General features: G+C 39.7%; 1 protein-coding gene and 2 non-coding genes across 4 annotated transcripts in view; all 3 read right to left on the bottom strand.

Moving 5' to 3' along the window:
• The window catches only part of LOC114873803, a 72,274-nt gene that overhangs the window by 20,830 nt on the left and 31,231 nt on the right, over positions 1–20,213 (bottom strand). For both annotated transcript variants that reach the window (XM_029182507.2, XM_029182508.2), the window contains 7 exons: positions 8,749–8,970; positions 7,211–7,336; positions 5,326–5,334; positions 4,764–5,045; positions 4,203–4,568; positions 2,736–2,966; positions 439–603 (listed from right to left, as the gene is read on the bottom strand). In XM_029182507.2, coding sequence (XP_029038340.2) covers positions 439–603; positions 2,736–2,966; positions 4,203–4,568; positions 4,764–5,045; positions 5,326–5,334; positions 7,211–7,336; positions 8,749–8,970 — 1,401 coding nt within the window. The remainder of the gene's footprint in view (positions 1–438; positions 604–2,735; positions 2,967–4,202; positions 4,569–4,763; positions 5,046–5,325; positions 5,335–7,210; positions 7,337–8,748; positions 8,971–20,213) is intronic.
• Trnaf-gaa lies at positions 7,825–7,897 on the bottom strand. Its single transcript has one exon. It is a non-coding gene; the product is annotated as a tRNA-Phe (tRNA).
• Positions 7,975–8,047, bottom strand: Trnaf-gaa. The gene has a single exon. It is a non-coding gene; the product is annotated as a tRNA-Phe (tRNA).

The raw sequence follows: 20,213 nt of genomic DNA, 5'->3' as shown, positions 1-20,213 counted from the left end.
CACATAAATACATCAGAGAAGGAGATATAGTTTTGAAGCGTACGTGATTGTTCAATTTTATAAGAATATTATATTTTATTCGAATAAAAAATCGTTCCTTATTCTCAAACATCTTTCTTTTCTTTAAAATTATTACTCTAATATTATTCAAACAATGCCTAACTCTGCATGTACCTAACCCTGATCCTAATCTCTACTGAAACAGACTAAATTTTTGCAAATTGAATTTCAAGTAGCTGTTCAAATCGCACGACCTCTCGGGCAAGTCACTGTACAATTTGGCATGATAAATACATGACGAGTCGGAGACATCATCTAACTTCAACGAGTCAAGTGGTACTCTCAGATTTTGGCAACTCTCCGTTAATAAAATGAGAGATGAAGAAGGAAAGAGGGCACGCGTTCACTTCAAAACGGAACTAAAGATCGTTAACTTACCCAGATTGTCGGGTTGGAAGTGATGATAGCTCGCGTGATGCGAGGTGTGATGACTCAGTGAAACATTTCTCATGGAAGTCGAAGTTTCTTGATGCTGTAATCTTTGTCTGGCCACCGCGATACCAACTGGGACACCACCGGCTCCTGCATTCGACACCACGATCCCTGAAACACAAAGGTACACATTGTGGTCAGACAGACTGTTAGAAAAAAGTCCTCGTACACGGTAAATTCTCCTTAAGCGCCATTTTCCTGTGAGAAGCCTACTATGCTCAGTATTGTACACCTTGCGATCTCTCTGACGGAGGGTGTACAGGCTCACCTATCGACGTATCCGTTCGTTTCATCATCGACGCAACTTTTCATCGCGATCACCATTGACTCATCCGCGACGACGAAAAACCATCAAACCCGAGAGGAATGATAAAGAAAAATAAAATGCAGAGGAAAGAAAAAGGAGCGAACCCCTTAACGCGACGTCGACGATCGATTTCCGCGACCAATTGGAATCAGATCTACCGAATGTGCATTCTCACGCCGACGTATTGGGAGTGTTAAATGTTTAATTAAGATGTTAGTGTTAAGTACAGCATCGAAGTAATGAAAATAGATCAAGATAATCATTTTGAAAAAATCGTTCGTAGAATAATTGATATCGAAATGTATGAAAGAAGAAAATAAAAATTTGTTGGACAGTGTAATTAAAAAGTTAGGTACACCCAATGGGATAGATGGTAGGGTCGAGACTCTTTCGAGCCACGCCTTGTGTTTGTGTCGCCATGCATGCCACGCACCTCCTACTTAACAAGATCGTTTCTCTCCCTCTTCAATCCTCGTCGCTTCTCTCTCTTCTATCATTACTTTCCCACATCTTTCTCGACCCTTCCAACGTCTACCTTCATCCCTCTCCTTTCCGTTTTTTTTTCTTCTACTCTCTTTCCTCCACCCTTTGCAAAGTACTTTTGACCGTTCCTCCGTTCCCTCCGTCTTTTCGACATTTTCTATCTGCCGTTCTTATTATCATCGAAACAGTTACGATATATTGCCGGGAAAATTTTCATATTGCAATCTGATTACATCTACTTGGATTCTCTTTTTCTTTCGTGTCACGGGCACCCCTTTTGTCCGCAAGTTCACGCACACGTATACTTGTACAGATGTTTGAAGGGAACCTCGAGTAGCTTCCACTCGACGGACTCGATCTCTCATTGGTCGGCTGCGGTTAACATTCAACCCTTCGTTTCCTCCCCCTAATTGTGTATCCGCCGCAGAAATTAATCGACACACAGCAGTCTCGATGCGTCTGGGCGGTGCTCTTTTTCACCGTCCCAATCTTCGCCCTAAGAATTTTTTTCTTCGACTCGTTCTTTCAAGACCTTCCTCTAACGAATGAGTCCATCCCTCGATCGTCAAATGATAATTGCATACGAATAGAAAATTTTTCAACCTTACCAAAATTATTATTAAAAACTGTCTGTATAGATAAGAAAACGCAACATCCATGAATTTAAGTGATTAGACCGACCACGAAGACAACCCTCTAACTATGCCTTCAACTTTCGAAGTATAACTATCTCTAGAAACGTTCTATTTGCAATACGTCAGGTTACCCGGTTTGTATCTCATATTTATCTTCTTACTAATCAACGTCAACGGTGTTCACCTTGTGCCTCGAATAATTAATGACCCACGAATTCTTCGGATTTTAGTAACCGGGTGGTATATTTAACCCTTAAGGTCGGCAAAGTGTGTTGCCATAGTGAAAGATTCGTTGCTTTAGCTTCCAATTATTTTTGGATGTTTATCAGAGGAACGATCATTGAATATGAAAGTTTTATATTAAAAAATTTCAGAACCGTGAATTTTGACGGTATTATACATGGTTAAGAAAGGGGGAACAAGCCTCTGGATAAGTGCAAACAACTCGACCTCCGGTTAAAATGTAAATCGCTTAATTACATGCTCGACGACGTCGCCGGAAATTTTCCCAATTTGAAGAAGTCGCTGTTATCCAATTACACGGGTGTCCACGATTTAATTGCAGCCGATCGATAACGTTAACAATTAGTAATGACATTAAAACAACAGATCCGTTTAATACAAGACTGTTCAGACAAGAAGATCTCTACACTGAATATTCGAAAATATGTAAATTATACTAAATAATAAGTACGAGGTTGTTGTATATTAAATAACGGAAGTCCCGTACAAATTTGATGAAATAAAAACGGTAGAAATTGCAGATCAGTTTTTATGACACGCTGTACGGTCGAAAAAATCTGAATAAGTTGACTCACCGTTTTCAGATTTCGAGGAGACGGGCTCAATTTTCACAGAGGTGGTGGTCGCGTGAAGGGACGTCGAGACTTCAGCTACCTGGCAGGGTACCGAAGCCAAAGGTTCCCTTTTCACCATATTGTTACCTCCATTGTTGTTCCCGTTGCAATTTGCATCCTGCCCGTTCCAGGACGATGCGACCGGCAGTGTCCTGCTGCAACCTGCATCGGAATGCACAGTTTTCGTTTTTCCTGAAATTCGCGAAATCAAATGGAAAAAAAAAATATACTTTAGTTAAACTTTAACGCAAAGCTTTTAATAATCGATTAGAATAAATCGTTTGAAAATGTTTACCGAACAATAATGCCGCGAACGAGCCAAAAGATAAATTCTTCACGAAATTAACAATTGCGTGAATAACGCCAACATTAATTCCGTAGGCAACGGTGTGTATCGTGAAAAAAAAGGGCAATCTTGATCTTATCATTTGTGCCATGAACATTTGTGCCACCAAGCGTGGCTATGTCAGAACAATTATACTGACTCCCAGAAGTATTCATCCCCCCATACCCGTTATTAGGTCACCGTACTTAACGATGTGGATCCTTCCTTTTCTTTTTTATTTTCTTTACTGTGAAAGTATTCTAAAATATTCGATTCCTCTGGCGAAAACACAGCGTGTCCCTGTGTTTTTCATAATACCAATAACGAGCATAATCTCTTTAGGTCGGTATTTGCAAAACGTCAAAGAAAAGTTGGCTATCCTGGATCAAAGTCACTGGGTAAGCATCGTTTCTCGGTATTCCGTGTAATTTACCATGCAACGTTCGGGTAACGAATTGTGGCCTACAAAAGTCGTGGGAAGAGACGACTGCCGCCACGTGGTGGACAGGAATGAATCATGAAAACGAAGCGTAAAACTGACTTGGTCGAGGAGACGCCAAGGAGAAACTGGCAGAGAAGCCAGTCGACTCTTGCAATAAATATAGAAGAGAGAGAATCTTGCGTAAGCTCTTCATCCTTCTTCTTCTTCTTTTTTTATTTATTTTTTTTTTTTTCATTTTCGCCTCTGCTCTTCCTCCTAAGCCTGTTTTTCTCTTTATTTACCCCATTTTCTTATCCAACCTCTACGACTTCTTTTCTTCATACCTTATCGTTGTAACTTTGTTTTTTAATTTAAAAAAAAAATTAAACTACGTTTAAATCTGTATAACTTCAAGAAATTAGAATTTTAGAATAGCTGCTTAATTATGAAAACACGTCATTTACTTCTCGGTGCAACTTGAAACTGTCACTACGAATAAACCATTCGCTAAGAAGCTGACGCGAGGGCATAGGAATCAAACGCAAATTCTTATATAAGAACGTGAAGTAATGAAGAACGTATCATTGAAACAACAACCGTGAAGTTTTATCCAAAAAGAAAAGAGCACTGAAAACTTTTCAATATAACCGTGTACGCATCCCCTTAGAAAATATGTACATACCGTTGCTGTTTCTGCAAACACAGGGCTGTCTAGTCGATTTGTTCTCCAATTTCACCGGCTGACCTTGACTGGATAGGAAGGCCTCTCGTTTCTTCCCGCTAGCCTGGACAACTTGGTTGCCAGTCTGTCCACCCTGTACCACCATCGTGCTCGTGGTCGAGCTCGTGGGGCACGAGGTTCCGTTCACGGTGACCGAGCATCCGGTAGTCGAACCTGTCGGCGATTGATATTCCTGCAGCAATACTCCCGTGGTTGGCACCACGTTCCCTGTCGAATTCGGCGACGAGAAACTGTTGATCGTCAACGTCGGCGCGTTTCCGGTCACCAGAGACAGTTGCGGTGAGAATGTGTTCTGATGAAGTCCTCCTGTTGACGAAAACGATTCGTCTCAAATGTATTAAATGTATTTAAAAAAAAGAAAAGAAAACCATCTCGTAGGTAAACTTCGTTAAAATTGACACGCTACATTTAATTCGTATCCCTTGTTAGTCGAGAAACGTTGGTAAATTTGTTTTTCCTATGCGTTGCCTTCGTTATTTCAGAAAAATTCAAACCACTCACCGTGATGAAGATGATGAAGACCGGTCAAATTGAGGGTGTGCTGCGTGTGCTGGGTATGCTGTGTGTGTTGTGCGTGATGCAAACTACCAACGTTCACCCCGACACCCTGAAGACTCAGCGCTTGTTGACCAGGAGGAGCTAAATTGGCCAAATTCTTAGCCAACAGCTCGAGCTGCGTAACCGGAACAGGACTGTACGGTGATCCTGGGGGTGGTGTGGGAGCACCCCAGGTGTAGCCACCCACGCCGACCCCCACAGCAGCAGAGAACACGCTCTCTGAAACTACAGAATCCGACGATTAATCGATCTGTTCCTCTTTTCCAGTCACAATGGCTGACGCTGAAGTGAAGCCAATTATTTCGCCAATGTACACTACCCTGCCGCTACTCACGGCCTCCCAATGTTTATAACAAATTTATTTGTATTTCTGTTTGCTATCGTGCAACGTGTAACAATATAGATATCGATGAATTTATATTTATATTTTTCTGTTTTATTAAATCGATAAGGCGAAGCTTGGAAATTTTTTTCAGAAGTAATTAGTAAATGTACAATTCCCTACCTGTTCGTTCTGCAAACAATCCGCAGCATGAAAAAATGAGAGACAACTAAGATTTATCGAAATTTACTATCAGATGTAACAAATTAAGAAGAAAATTCAAAAGAATATCCACAATTTTAATTTTTCTAAATTTTTCACTGTTCTTTGAAAAATGATTCTTTCAATATACGAAACTCTTCGTATGTTTTGTAAGATAAAGTCTCGATGACCCGAAGGGTTATTAATAGAAAAGTACGATTGAAAGTTATCAAAAAGAAGTTTGCAGTTTTACCCCTAAATAAGAAGAAGTTTTAGTAAAGGGTCAAGCTAGAACCTTCAACCTCGCACGTATTCTTTCGCGTTCGTTCTTTTTCCTGCACGTGTAGACACAGGCTCGTCGCGAACCGCGTTTTGGATTACACTTCGGACAATGAGGTCGTTAGAGGCGTGCGAAGGAAGCGATGGAAAGTAGAAAGACGAAGCTCGCCACCCTCGCGCGTTTCGAGCCCCTCCACGTGAAATTTCCTCGTCCTTCTCTATCGAACGAGAAACTAGCCAGAGGAGAGCTTCACAATCAGCATTTGGTCAAGCGTTTCTCGTCCCCTTTCGATGTTGCCCGTAGAGGAGCTTGGGCCCCTTATTCACCCGGTTTAATTGCATAATTGCGCCATTGTACCGGTGCGTAGGGGCCCGTGAAAGGGCAGCCCTACCGACGGCGTGGGGTACAGCCTCTCGAGATGAGAAAAAACGTCGAATGGGACCCCTTTGAACCTGAACGAGTCCGTCAGGTAGCGAGGAATTCGACGCGTACCACTCGCATTTTACACTCGCCGATCTAATTAGTCGAATAGCGGACAAAACCTAATCAATCGATTCCCTCGCTTCTCGATATCCGCGATTCAACTATTATCATTTCTTTAGCTTCGGAGATAACGCGTGTACTCCGAGTCAAAGGTGAATGAACACCTGCTAAATTGAGAATTCCATGTTTAACCCTTCTACTTTCCACGTATGTTTCACCGTACTTTCCACGTATTGCATTCAACGATGGCTTTATTTTCAAAATATGCGGTATCCCTCTCGTAATTACTGTAAGCAAAGAGTTTGTACGTTTGTACTATCAAGGGAATACCTGAAATGTTTCCGTTGCCCTTAATCTACACCCGAAATTTCCCATTATTTGTAAGCAGCTGCAGCAGGTGAGCCGCAGTACGCGTCGGACAATCATTAATGCCGAGCGCGTATTATTTCATTTAGATCACATCTTGCCGGACAAATTATCGGCACGCACGTGTTTGAAAAGTCGCCCGGATATAAAGCCGTTTCGAGGCTTTCCGAAGGTTCCAATATCGAGCGAACAGCTGCCCTCTACTGTAACTCGAATTTATCCTTTCCCGGAATTCGTTTGTCTCAACTACCTAGTCGTTCACCTTATCAAATAATTATTGAAAAACACGAGACGTTTGGAAGAATTGATTTTTCAGTTGACCGTCCAGTTAAATGTACGGAAATCAACGTGCAAAGAAAAAAGTCTCTGCGGACGCAATGGAAATGCGGAAGGCGGAGAGAAAAAAAGAGATTCAGGAAACTTGGAGAACAAATTATGAAAAACCTGTGTTATTTGAAGCAAACTATAGTCCATCCAACGAGACGAGACAGTAAATGTGTACTAATTTACGTGCTCGAAGCAGGCCCGGCTCACGGTACACAGACCTCGACCGAAGCGTTCGAAGAACTGACAACTGTGCTTCGACCCTGCGTCGGGCGCGTGAATTTGTAAATATATGAATTTTATCTAATGTTAAATCATTTTTCAAATTACTTCTAATATACTTGAATTTGGGGCTTACTTTATTTTGTATTCTTTGAGAGAAATAGGAGAAAATAGAAATCGTTGCAAACTTACCCTTATGTGTTGTCGCGTGATAAGCTCGTGCAGGTGTGGGTGGCCCAGGGGTGGCGGGAGTCGCCGCGACGTAACTACCCCCGCCACCCCCAGGGAATAACGAGTACAGCCCGTAACGATTCACACCTGTAACATCATTAAGATGAAGGTTATTCACACCATGCAATACGCTCAGTGCATCAAATCCGCATTCTACCTTGACATAATCAATGAAATTATATTTTCTTGCGTGTAGATATTTTGATTTTTGAAGAGAATTAATGAGCAATATTTATTTTTATTAATAATACAGAATAATATTGCATAATGAATTACTGTGTTGTATAATAAGATTCATTGAAATACTTGAAATGTGATCATTCTATCTTTAATATTGTTTTATAAAAATTTCCAAAAAACAATTTTTCAAAATGCATCGAATGAAAACGTGAAAATCCTTTCATTGTTTATGCACAAATTTATGTATTAAAGTAATAATTCAATACAGGTAATTACCAAACAATTATTTAAAATTAATCGAAAAAATATGTTTTTTAAAATATTGAAATTGTTGAATTATTTATTTGTAATAGAAATAAGAAAAAATAAAAGCAAGGAAATGGAAAAAAAATATTTGCCGAAACCCGGGATCGAACCAGGGACATTTAGATCTTCAGTCTAACGCTCTCCCAACTGAGCTATTTCGGCTCTTGGTTATCCAGTCTTCCCTACCGTACTTCTACGGAGACGTCCACAAAAGGAGAAAAATTATAAAAAACACCGCTTGCCAAAACCCGGGATTGAACCGGGGACATTTAGATCTTCAGTCTAACGCTCTCCCAACTGAGCTATTTTGGCCGATGGAAACTACCCTTCTACAATTCTATTTTATAACTGATACTACACTAACTATTTAATAAAATATGGAACAATTAATTAATTAATAAAAAAAATTTGTATTCTTCCTATTAAAATAATATTATTTTATAAAATTGTTTGGGAAACAATTTTGAAAATAATTCAATGTAAAATTGCTACATTATATGATCTGTAATTTCATTATTATAGCATTTAAAACAAAAATAATTGAAACATAAAATTAAAATGTATTTTTACGATGAATAATATTTCCCTTTTTCCATTTGGAAAAGTATGAATTATGTAACGTGTACACGCGTATACGCAAACGAATATGAATAGATAATGAGTTTTATAAATTATGGAATTTACGATGCGTCAAATTGAACATTCTGAATTACCATTTTCTTCGAAATTATAATTTGTACTCTGTTTAATAGGATTTCCATAATTTTCGTGTAGTGCTATCAATAATAACTGATCGTGCAAATATCAATTTATAAATATCCGCCTATACAATGTATAACAATTTCAGAATTGAAAAATTCTAATTAAAATAATCACTTATTCTTTTTTACTAAACGAAGATCGTTTCTCTATTCATGAATCGATCAAATATAAAGAAGGGTATAAAGAAACTTGTGATAACGTTAGATAAGTTTCTATTGCAGCTAAGTTACATTGGACCTGAGTGTACGTACCTTGACTGTGAGCCGGCGCGGGGGTGGCAGCCAAGGGTGGAATGCCCTGAGACTGTTGACTCGGAATTTGATTGGACTGCGCGGGCGCCAAGGGCCATAGGGTTGCTGCCGCGGCAGGGCCGGACGTCTGTTGAGCCCGGGCACCCGTATCGCCCACGGGACGATCCGGAGTCCCACTTTGGGCTACGGGAGGGACCAACATCGAACCTCCCCCTCCCGAGGCTGAAAACAAAAAGATAAATAAATTAATACCTGTTCTAACTTCCGTGGTAGATTTGATGCGTGTAAACTTTGATTAATTCCGATCCACAGTTTCTTTTTCTACATAAAAAAAAAAAAAATTACATATATATTTGATTTCCTGTTTTACTTTATTTTCCTCTACATTCACTTTATACCATTAATTCTCGATTCCCGACCAGGCATATACACGTCGCACGCAGCGAAAGGGTTAAGCGCATTAACCCCTCGAGTGCTTAGTTCTCTGAACGTAAATTCTTGCTAGGAACAGGACATGGCTGACAGGAACACGAATCTACTCAAATATGAATCACATAAGCCTGTGGTCAGTTAGAACACTGATGATTTTTTCATGCGTCAAAACAAGGTAGTACTATAATGAACTATAATTAACTTTACATTAGCATAGAGAAACGAACTAAGAAAAAAATAAAAGAAATCACAATTTTCCTTCGTCTCTAGAAGAAACGAAATAGAAGGAAAAGGAAAAGGATGAGTAAAACAGGGATCAGGGAAGAAGGAAGCTGCAATGTATCGTCACTGAGAAGAAGAAAGGAAAAGAGGAGACAGCGATAGATAAAGGTGGATTTAGAATATAGAACCTTTTCAATGTGTTGAACGAAGCGAGAGTGTTCCATTTCCTTGCTAGGAGGGGGAGTTACAGAAGGGATGGCCACGGAGGGTTGAGAAGCAGTGGAAACGAAGAAGGGGTAGCAACAGGTCGGCAAGCATAATGTGGACTCTTAGATACACCTACACACACACGCGTTCGTGTTTTGTACACATACATATTAAGCCAGCCAGAAAGTTTCGTCTTCGAGCAACACAAGATTTATTATTAGGTTTAGAAATGTAATATTTTTGACTTTTTAATAAAATAAAATCAAAGTTGTATTAAATCTTTGTCTATGAAAAGCGTACCTATACGCTCTCGTGTATTAACCCTCGAACGACGGACCATGGAGAGAGCCCGAATTTTAATTTAAACGGTGTACATATTCGTTTCTACACCTTTGCAGAAAAAATAAGAAAAATTAGTGGACGAATCAGGTTTCTACAAGCACGTGTTCACCATTTTCCAGCCATAAAGAGACCAGTTCCACGTCGTCAGGTAGTCACGATTCCTAGCGATCCTTCTCGTACCCTACCGACCTGAAAACCTGTTCTCCTATCCCTCCAACACCCCCATGGTCCTTTGCCCATCTTCAACTACTTCCTTGCAGCGCCAGAAGCGAGAGAAATTACAAAATTAAGCCGCTGTCGGGACTTGAAACTTTTCGTTCTCTTCCTTGATACTCCTTTCTTTCTTTCCTTTTTTTTCCAAATCTCTTCAACAATAAGAATGAAAAGTGTCAGTGATCGGTAAGACTGTGTAAAAATGACCCGGTATACCTACTTCTTTCCCCTAATTCAGACTTTCTGACTTCGTATGCTCCCTTTTGCTCAATTTGCCAGGTCGCGTCGCTTGCGCAATCCTGTGCAACCCTATTCTCAAACACGTGCCTCCACCCGGCTCTGTATACTCACCAATACCGAGTTCCACATACGGCTATACGTGTGCCTGTGTGTACACACATATCGATTTTTGGTAGAGCAGCGGTGCTTCGGCTGAAATTTCGGCAGAAACGGGGTTAACTTATCGAGAGAGAGAGAGAGAGGAATAGGGAAGAGGGTTGTTCCTATCGACTTCACTGATTAATTCCATTTTATACCATTTTAGAACGACTGGTGCTAAATTGTTTTTTTTTATAAACAGAGGAAATTATTTCAATATTTTCTCTGATTCGTATGGGGGGTAGTTTTCATCCTAATATGTGTGCTCCGAGATTAAATGATTGTATCCTTAATGATTATTATATATCCAGGTTCGGTAAAGTAGAGAAGGTATCAAGTGATAAAGAAACGCTAAGTTTTCACGTTTATTCCTCGTTTGAAAGGAAAGACTGGAGGCGGAGAGCCTTGGAGAACCGTGGTCCGCCCCTGAGAGAAATGCACATTAAGTCCCCGACACAACAATAGACTCGCTTAGACAGTTGTCTCTCTTCTCCTTCTCTTTCCTCCTACTTCAGATCCAAAGACCGTTCTCCATCTACGGCGGCAAAGACTCGACTACGTTTCTCTTTCTTCGATCATAAAGAGGCCGTCGAGCAACGATACACGCAGAATCGACGAAATCGAGGAAATGTGTTGACACTCTTCATAGATCAAAAGCTTCCGATTACAGATACTTGATTCGCTTTCTGCGAGTGAAAAGGAAAATTGTGAGTACTTGACTCGAAACGTTAATAATCCAGAGCAAAGGGATGCACTTAACCCGTTAGGTAATAGATAAGTTACAGGTAGCTCAAACGAAGTTTACGATAAGTTAGAAGATCAAATTAATAAATAATAATTCTTCAAGAACTTTCAAGAATTAACTATACCGTACGCGAACGAGCATTATCTTCAGGAAAAACCACACCTTTTCTCTGTAAAGCACGTTTCTTCTTCTTTTCTTTTTTTTCTCAATATTGTAACCTTCGCTTTATTTTCAAACATGTATCTATAGTACTGATTATTGCTCGTTTATAAAATAATCACTTTATACCTTTATCGAAGAAGTGGTTTTATGCCTTTGGCCGACTAGGTAGGTTCTCGCGTGATGTTTGATGACATATTTTCAGTCGATCAGATAAACGGTATGAAAAAATAGCATACGGTTTGAAAAAAAAAAAAAATGCGAACCTTCGTCGCGTTTCTCGCATAGCCGGAGGAATTAAGATCAAACGATGTTTGAAAATCCTTCGCGTGAAAAATACTTGCGTGACAAGGGTGAATTTGAAATCTAAGGAATCTAAGGAGAAGAAAAACGAGACCTCTGACTTTTGCTTATTGGAATAAATTAGATGGAGAGCACGGAACGCGCGAGCTTTGTATGCAACAAATTTTGGAAAAAAATATAAATGTATTTTTAGCATTTACCTACTTATCACGCTAATTCTGCCTCTTCGTTTCCTTTTGATCGACACAAAAAGCAAGGAGCGGTAGGTTCGTGTGTAGGACGAAATGGCGTTTCGATTTTTAATTACCGCAGACTAGATTGTTTCTTTCCGAGCCTCGTTTCATTATATCCCGCGTCGATGAATAATTGCTCCCTATTGGACGCTGTTTAATGGAATACGATTGAAATTTTTGGCACAATTTCCCTGTACCTCGCGCACCTGGCCAATTTCCTCCGCTATCGATTGTGTATACAGGCTCTGGGCTGCCTCCACCGTACCAATTTATTCCTCTTACTTCCCACAATTTTTAAACAAAAAAAAACAAATTATCGCACAACAAGCGACAAGTGTATTTCAACGTTTATCCAATGGGAAGAGGATATTTTTACCATCCTAGTAACTGAAATAACAAATGACAAATATTTTATGTCATTATTGCGGTATCAACTTCCGTTACTGGAGGAATACGATTCGCCAAACATCCCGGAAACGAGTGTTTTCCTTAGCATAAAAGATACCGTTTGTGAAACGACCGATAGGAAAGGAAGGCGGTTGCAACGTTGCAACCGTGGGAGGGTGCAGCAAACTTTTATTGCATCCGCAATAAAACAGACGGTGTAGATGCTCGCGATTTGCTCGATCCTGTCGCAAGATGCCAGTTCTTTCAAAACGTACATCGTATGGAAATGGGGATAAATGTGTCTTTACGTAAAAAAATGGTCCAAAAATATAGAATTCGATTCGCGACAGAAGAAACATTAAACGTTTCAACGCTACTCGTAACGATCGAAGCTAGAATTAGCGTCGATGATCATTATATTATCCTAAATTGGAAATAGTGAAAACGGTGCGGCTCGAATGATGCGTATCCCCTCATTAACCTAATCATATCATCGATCCGGAAGCTATAGAAATTTAATCGAATCAATTTCTCTGAAATTTCATAATTAATCGTCTCGTTGTACTACTCGTTCCATCGTTCAACTATTCTATAACAGAGGACAAACTTTTGTAAGAAATTCTAAGAGAAATAAAAATGCAAACACACACAGACACAGATCGCAATTTCTAGAAAGTAAAAACGAAAAATAGATATAATAATGCTGCGGACGATCGTGCAAACGTGCAAAAATCTTGTTAGCGTGTAAAAGACAAGCTGCTACGTTCTCATGAACTTTTTTAACCGCTGAAAAGAAACACGCAAATGGCTAAGGAACTTTGAAAGAAAAAAAAAAAAAGAAAAAGAAAAAGAAGATGATGAAAAGCGTCGCGTTTCTTCAGCTAGCAACGATGCGCAAACCGTTGATAGTAAAATGGACTCACCAGAAATCAGAAAATCGATCAGAAACGATCTTTCTTTCCTTTTTCCCAAGATTCTTTAAATTCCCACCGATCTGATGGAGACGGTACTGCACCTCCGATTATATTTTATGCTCCCCGTTCCTCTCTCTCTCTTTGCCTTGCGAGTTTCTGGTTAAAAATGTAAATGGACATTATTTTTAATTATCATGACTTAGAAATATAATATACAGGGTGTTCGGCTAGGGTTGAGCATCCTTTGAAGGGAGAGTAGCTAGGATGATTCTGAACACCCTGTATAGCATCTACTTTATAAGTAACATAATTTCATTAGAAATAAAATTTTCAAATGAAAGCTAGATCAGCACTGATACATCCGGTTTCAACGATCGCATTTACATACGAACGAAACTCTGATGTAAATGAATTTTTTACAGAAAAAGAAAAATACTCCACTTTTTTAAGTAGACGTGAAAATGTACAAATACCAGGTAACGCAGAGCAAATAACCCGCATTTACATTTAATTAACACGGTGAGTACACGTATACGCACACGTGGATGTCGTAGTCGACATTACTCGATCGAGAAGGGTTAGAACAGAATTGTTGTCAAACTTTTAAGAGGAATTTTAGAAATGTAATAAATATTGCTTTTTATTTTTGAACAGAAATTACCAGTTCGATGACACTGTTTCTTTTTTTCTTCTTTCCTTTATCAACGAAACCTTTTCATTTTATTCCCCGTTCCGAAAAGAAACGTCCCCGGGGAACGGTGTCCTGGAAAGAGAGAGTCTATCTCGATAAACTTCCAGCCACCCCTTGGTGTGCACCGAATGATATTCTATTCCCTGCCACCGCCACCCTCTGCGCTGAATGTCCCAGCATTTCTCTATGTGCAATATACAATGTCCCGAAACGACTAATATAACACGAAATAGGGTGATTTTGGAAGAGAAGGTCAGTGAAACATATAAATTACTAGTAAAATCATCTGGCATTATTTCGACGGTGTCATTTTCAAATCTAGGATATTTGTTTAAAAAAATCACCGAAACGATTGATTAAAATTATTACGATATATAAGATAACCGATTGCTTTCGAAAAGAATTCTCAATAAAAATGCACTGGACCCAATGGAACGTGCATAAAATCTGAAAGCAAGGGAATAATACGGTATTATCGAATCGATTGCAAAGAGAAAAGGAGTACAACAGTGCATTCCGAATAAAAAGTTTCCGACAGATCAGTTTTAAACTACCGAACCACAGTTGTCCGGAAAAATGGTCCAACACGAACTGCTACGGATACTAAATAACCGGAGGAAACTGGCAAACAAAAAAATAAAAAGAAAACTTCTATAAAAGGTATCAGGTAACGATAAATCAAACTCCAGTATTTGAACGTACATATTTCCCCGATATTTCTATTTGAAGTATTCAATTTTTCGAGGGAAAGAGTGAGAAGAAACGAAATGTGATACAGACACCATTAAACGTGGAATTTGAATAATGAGACGAGGTTAAACTGCATTTTATATAAAGTGTATTTCAATAGTTTGGAGAAGGAACTAAATTACAAACTCGCTAACTTGTGCCAAGGGGCTCTCTCCATGGTCCGCCATTCGGGGATTGAAATAAAAATGAAGCGTTGACAATGAATCACGCGATGTCGCCTCGGTGGATCGGAGGGAAAGGGTTAAACTGATACAAAAATTATATTTATAAGATATTTAAACGTATAAATGGAATTCTGACGAATGCAGTACGCCTGAAAAGTTTGGCGCGACCATTTTTTGAACTTCCTGTACACGCGGGGGTATGAATAAAAGATGAGACGCGAAAGAAGGAAACCTAATGAATAGTGTCAATGAGATGGAAAGACGGACTATGAGAGGAGAGAGAGAGAAGAAAACAAGCAACTCCGGAAGAAATAAAAGCGACTGGATTATGAACCTTCCGTGAGATCGCGATCAAGCAAATTATGAAGAGGGCGAGTGGGTTCAGAGTTTCGTAAAAGTATTCCAAATTATACTTAATAATTAAACCCTCCCACTGTGCCGAAGTATACGCGACCCGAATGACGGTAATAAAATTGAGGAAACCATTCCATTTTCTGTCGGCGTACAAAATAGACGAATACCTCTTGGAGAACAAGCGTAAAAACGTTCAAGGATCTCTTTCTTTCTCTTCGTTCATTGTTGCGGTTAGAAGAGACCTTGGCCAGAAGAAGTTCCTTACGAGGAAGAACCTTGACTGACGATTCGCTGCTAGGAAGATGAGTCACGCGGCTGCAACGAAATCGATCGTGGCCAAAGTTCTGACTGTCTTCCTCTTCGACCATGGATTCTCCTGGCTCTTCACGAGAGAACAGGTGGTACTGACACGGGATTATTCCAGATGGCGTTGTTCGATAGTAATTCGATTGCGATGCTGAAGAAATTTGGGGTGTTCCCGAAAATTAATACTCCGATGGTCGCACCCTAACTAAATAGGAGCCAGGGTGGTACTGGGCTCTTCGAAATGCGGACAGACCACTAAATTCAAGAAATCGACATTTCTTCTGTTGTACAGTTAGCTATTGTTTCAAGAAGGTCAACTTTTCTTTGTGAAGAGAGCCTGGCTCGTAAAGAGGATACCTCTATTTTTATTTACGACGGGTAATACAACTTGTTCCCTAAACTGGGAGCAATTAAATTTTGTGGATTAAGTGTTGCCAATAGCTGGATTGCTTTTGCCCTTGCATTGTGATACAACCTGTACGAAACTACAGTCTAGTTATTACATTCCAGTCGTCGCGGTCTTTGCCAACGGCGTTGTATGATCGAGAAAGGGAAAATGGTCGACGGTTCTCGTAATGTTGGCACGTTGCTATGTTAGCGATGTCTCGCTAACAGTCCACTTGAGTCAACAGACGACTGATTGTTAAGGCAAACATACACTGCCACGATCCTACGAGTCTCTTCTATCTTTGGGTGTCTCCCTTCGTGGATCATCCACCAGCCTTATCGTCAAATGACTCGAAGAAACTCTGGTCAGTTTTCGAAAGTGTTAGGTCATTAGGTATTTTTATTTCATAAAATTATGTCAGACCTTCTGTACTTCCAGCTCTGACATTTGCATGCAACCAATTGATACGTATCTTGTTTACATTAATTTTTAAAAAGGGCAGTCCAGGCAGAAATTTTTTCTCTACCACACAGCAAATTCAACCATCGATTCTCTTATCGGTTGAACGATAAATCCGGAACACTAGTCGAATCCCCTGTCCGCTCGATAAATTATCGAGAAACAATCGAGAAATTTATGCAAAGTACGAGTGTCCAAACAACGACTAACGCTCGAAATTCACACAAATTAATCTAATCATTTAATCAACTCATGTTTATATTACTTGAACAGACAAATTTTACGAGAAATAAACTCTTATTAAATTCTTATTTTTACTTTCTTTTTTGAGAAAAACAGAGTAAATGAATGTAACTTGTAATACGCTTAAGTTTCGAACTATAGGAAACTATAGATAGTCCACGTAGCATAATAAAATTATTACTTTAATAAGGGAATTGGGTGCAAGAAAATCTCATTAAAATTGCTTTAATGTTTACCTTCCCTTCGTTAACGAAGGAGAGAGTACCTTTTAACATAATTAGGCCAGTGTAATCTAATAACGATATACAGTCGATGTAGCAGGCAGATTCTCAATTCGATAGTCGTTCTTCGTGCTAAAATGATTAAAAACGATTGAAATATGATTTTCAAACGAAACGCTAGGAGTTGGAAGAAAATCGGTGACAATGACCGCGACGGTCGGGGCGTTTTGACGCGGAATGGCTCGCACAGGAATGCGTTAAGAAACGCGAAGGGAAGCATTCGTACGAGGTACACTGGAACGACCTTCCACGCCCCAAAGAAATCCGATTACGTCTCAATAATGGAAAACCACTCGAGGAATTTTTCCTCCGTGGACAAAGAGACTGGTCAGAAAATACGTGGTCTGCCACTGACGAGGAGGGAACACGTTGCTGGAATGGTCGGTCCTTAAGCCGAGACCTAACCAGGGGCCTACAGGGACCCAGACCAGGTCCGCTGTACCTACCTATCCACCGAAACACCATTCTCCATTTCTCTCTAACTGCTTATCCTGTTTCTCGCTTTTACCCTTGGCTACTCTCTCCATCTTGCCTGTTTACTCGCCCCGTGGTCACGGTTCCTGTGTCCATCAGGGGTGCTCATTCCTCCTCTCTACGCGAATCAGCGAATTCAAAGGCGAAACAAAATTTTTCTTTATATCAAACCAGTTAACGAGACGTAAATTTCGCCCTTATTTCAAAAAAACGCACCCTATGATCCCGTGGAATTATTACTTTCCTGTGACCTTATAATTGCGCAAAGTTTACAGCTAATGGGGGTCCTAAAGTTTATGAGCTTCCCTTGTAAGATTCACTGATAAGGCAGCGGAAGAATGAGAGAGATAAAGAACGAGGGATGAAAACGTAAGATAAAAAGGGACAAAGAAAACGAGTGGGAGGGAAAGAGATAGAAATGAATGAATAGAACGAAAGCAAAAGAGAAGAAGAGAGGGAGATAGCTGTTCGAAGGTATACAGGGTGTCTCATCTACTTCGGCCAAGCTGTAACTATAAAACGTTTTAGAGATGTAACTTGGTCCAATTGCATGGGACACCCTATATGGATACAGCATTCCTGGACCCAGTCCTCTGTTTATCCCTTTGCCAGGATCAGGGTCAACATCAGGATCGTTCAATGGACAGGCGAACCTTTAAGCATCCCCCTCGCGGCTGCATCGACCATACAAATAGCCCGATGCGGGTCCAATTCCATTTCTACGATTTCAGCAAATATTTTATTTTGCCACGATTCGATATACGTTTCTAGTATAATAAATGTATGTTAATATGACGCGTTATAATTTTAACCCTCGAACGGCGGACCATGGAGAAAGACTAAATTTTAATTTAATTTTGTAAATTTCGATCTCGGTTAATTCAGACTCCTCTGTTCAAGTGCTGATTATTAAAAATATAATTATTTAATTTATATTTTAAACTTTCTACTTGCTTTACTAGATACCCTTACTGAAAACGAAACTGCGAACAATATAATTTCATGTTCAGGAAGTTCGGATATAAAACGCGGTTCTATTGCCAGGATGTATATCGCTTTACGGCAAACCTTGGTTACGAGTTCTCGATAACGAAACACGTTGCACCTCGAGTGGAGTTTTCTAAAAAAGAGAAAAACTGTTAAGCTTTGATACGAGTACGACGGTGCGCTCAAAAGATCATCAAAATATTCCACGAAAGCAATCAATATGCCTTCGTTTACTTGAAATTTGAGATTGGAAATTTAATTATTGTTAATAATTAGAGTTTCGATACTCGAGTGAACGTTGAAACCTGAAATGGCTCTACTAGGTTCGACAGAAGAATTCAAATTCAATTTCATTTTCTAATACACCGTGTGTATTCGCGATAATTCTTCTTCCATCAACGTTTGAGGCGTTGTCAGAGGATTTTCAGCCGGCTGTTTTCCAACAAGCGATAAACAAGATCTTATCGACGTTCCAGACAGCGAAAGAGAGACTAGGTGTGCTGCTTCGACGATCGCGCCTAGCAACGATAATGACAAGGATCGAGCAAGATAAAGATAATTATTGGACAACGATCAGGGGCGATAGCTCGAGCTATCTGGCCGTTCCTTTTTCCGCCTGGCCAAGTGAAAGTTTCCCTAAGGAAAACCAGGCAGCTGTATCCTTGATCCTTGATCCTTGAAAGGTCTCAGCCAGCAAGAAAACAGGTACAATGTGAATGGAAAAGTCGTGATCGTGCGTTTGAACACCGACACATCATTATTCAAATGCAAGCCAATGAATTGCAGTGGCAATTCTTACCCAAGTGTAAAAATCATTTTTTTAACACATTGATTGTCAATGTCACACATTGGTGATCTAACTCTTAAGTACAGTGGTCTCTAGTATGGTCAAATTTCATCTACAGAGAATGTTCGTAATGAATGTTCAGATTATACATAAAGGTAACAGATATTATACTCGCTGCAGTGCTCGTTCGTTATTTAACCACCGGTCAGGGGTCATTTCTGGGTCAACCGGTGGGTGGTTGACTAACGTTATCACAGTGACCCTATCACGAACGAAAAGTTCTAATCAAGATTACGTAAAGAACGATTTGTGCTATTTTATAAAACCGCTTTGCCTCGAAACAGAGATGATATACAAAAATAATAAGACTGATTTTTGTTTATAATTTTATTAAAAAAAAAAAAAGACTGAATCTTAAACTGTTATGAAAACTGGTTTTAATTTCAACAAACTTTTAGCCAGCTTTTCGGTTTTAAGTACTCCACTGGAACGTCTGGGCGTAGATAAAGATTTCCACAGCTCGAAATGTTTCAAGCGATTTATCGTGTAAAAAATTAGGTCAATTAGGCTGGATTTAGAGTAACGTTTTGTCGTATGAGTGGAAAAGATTCGACTCGAAGCGTTTTCGAGTAAATGCTTGACGGTTGTTGCACAGGGTACGCCCCGAGGGGATTACGGGGGTTCCCAGAAGCGGTCGCTAGGCAACTGGCGCCCCAACCCTCTAAGGACAACGTGCGTTTCCATGCTACCCTTGTCTACGGGGTGATTCGTCAAAAATACTATCTTTTTTTCTTACGATTTCATCGCCCACGTGACAAACATTCTCAATGTTTTATAAGAACACGATATGATAAGTACGAAATATAATGTTATCAGATTATGGTCTGCATTATTTTCCCTTTTACTACGTGGTGAAATGTTTCATAAAAAAATTGAGAACATCTCATGATTTGTTGAATTTTTTTGATTTTTTTTTTATGCAAAATGATCCAAATTCAAAGGCACGTTTTTCAGGTCTTTATTCCTCGTCAAACGCGAACGATTTT

The sequence above is a fragment of the Osmia bicornis genome, chromosome 11 (assembly GCF_907164935.1).
Source record: "Osmia bicornis bicornis chromosome 11, iOsmBic2.1, whole genome shotgun sequence".
Lineage (NCBI taxonomy): Eukaryota > Metazoa > Arthropoda > Insecta > Hymenoptera > Megachilidae > Osmia > Osmia bicornis.
The sequence above is the reverse complement of the archived record's forward strand: the minus strand, read 5'-3'. Positions and strand labels throughout refer to the sequence as shown.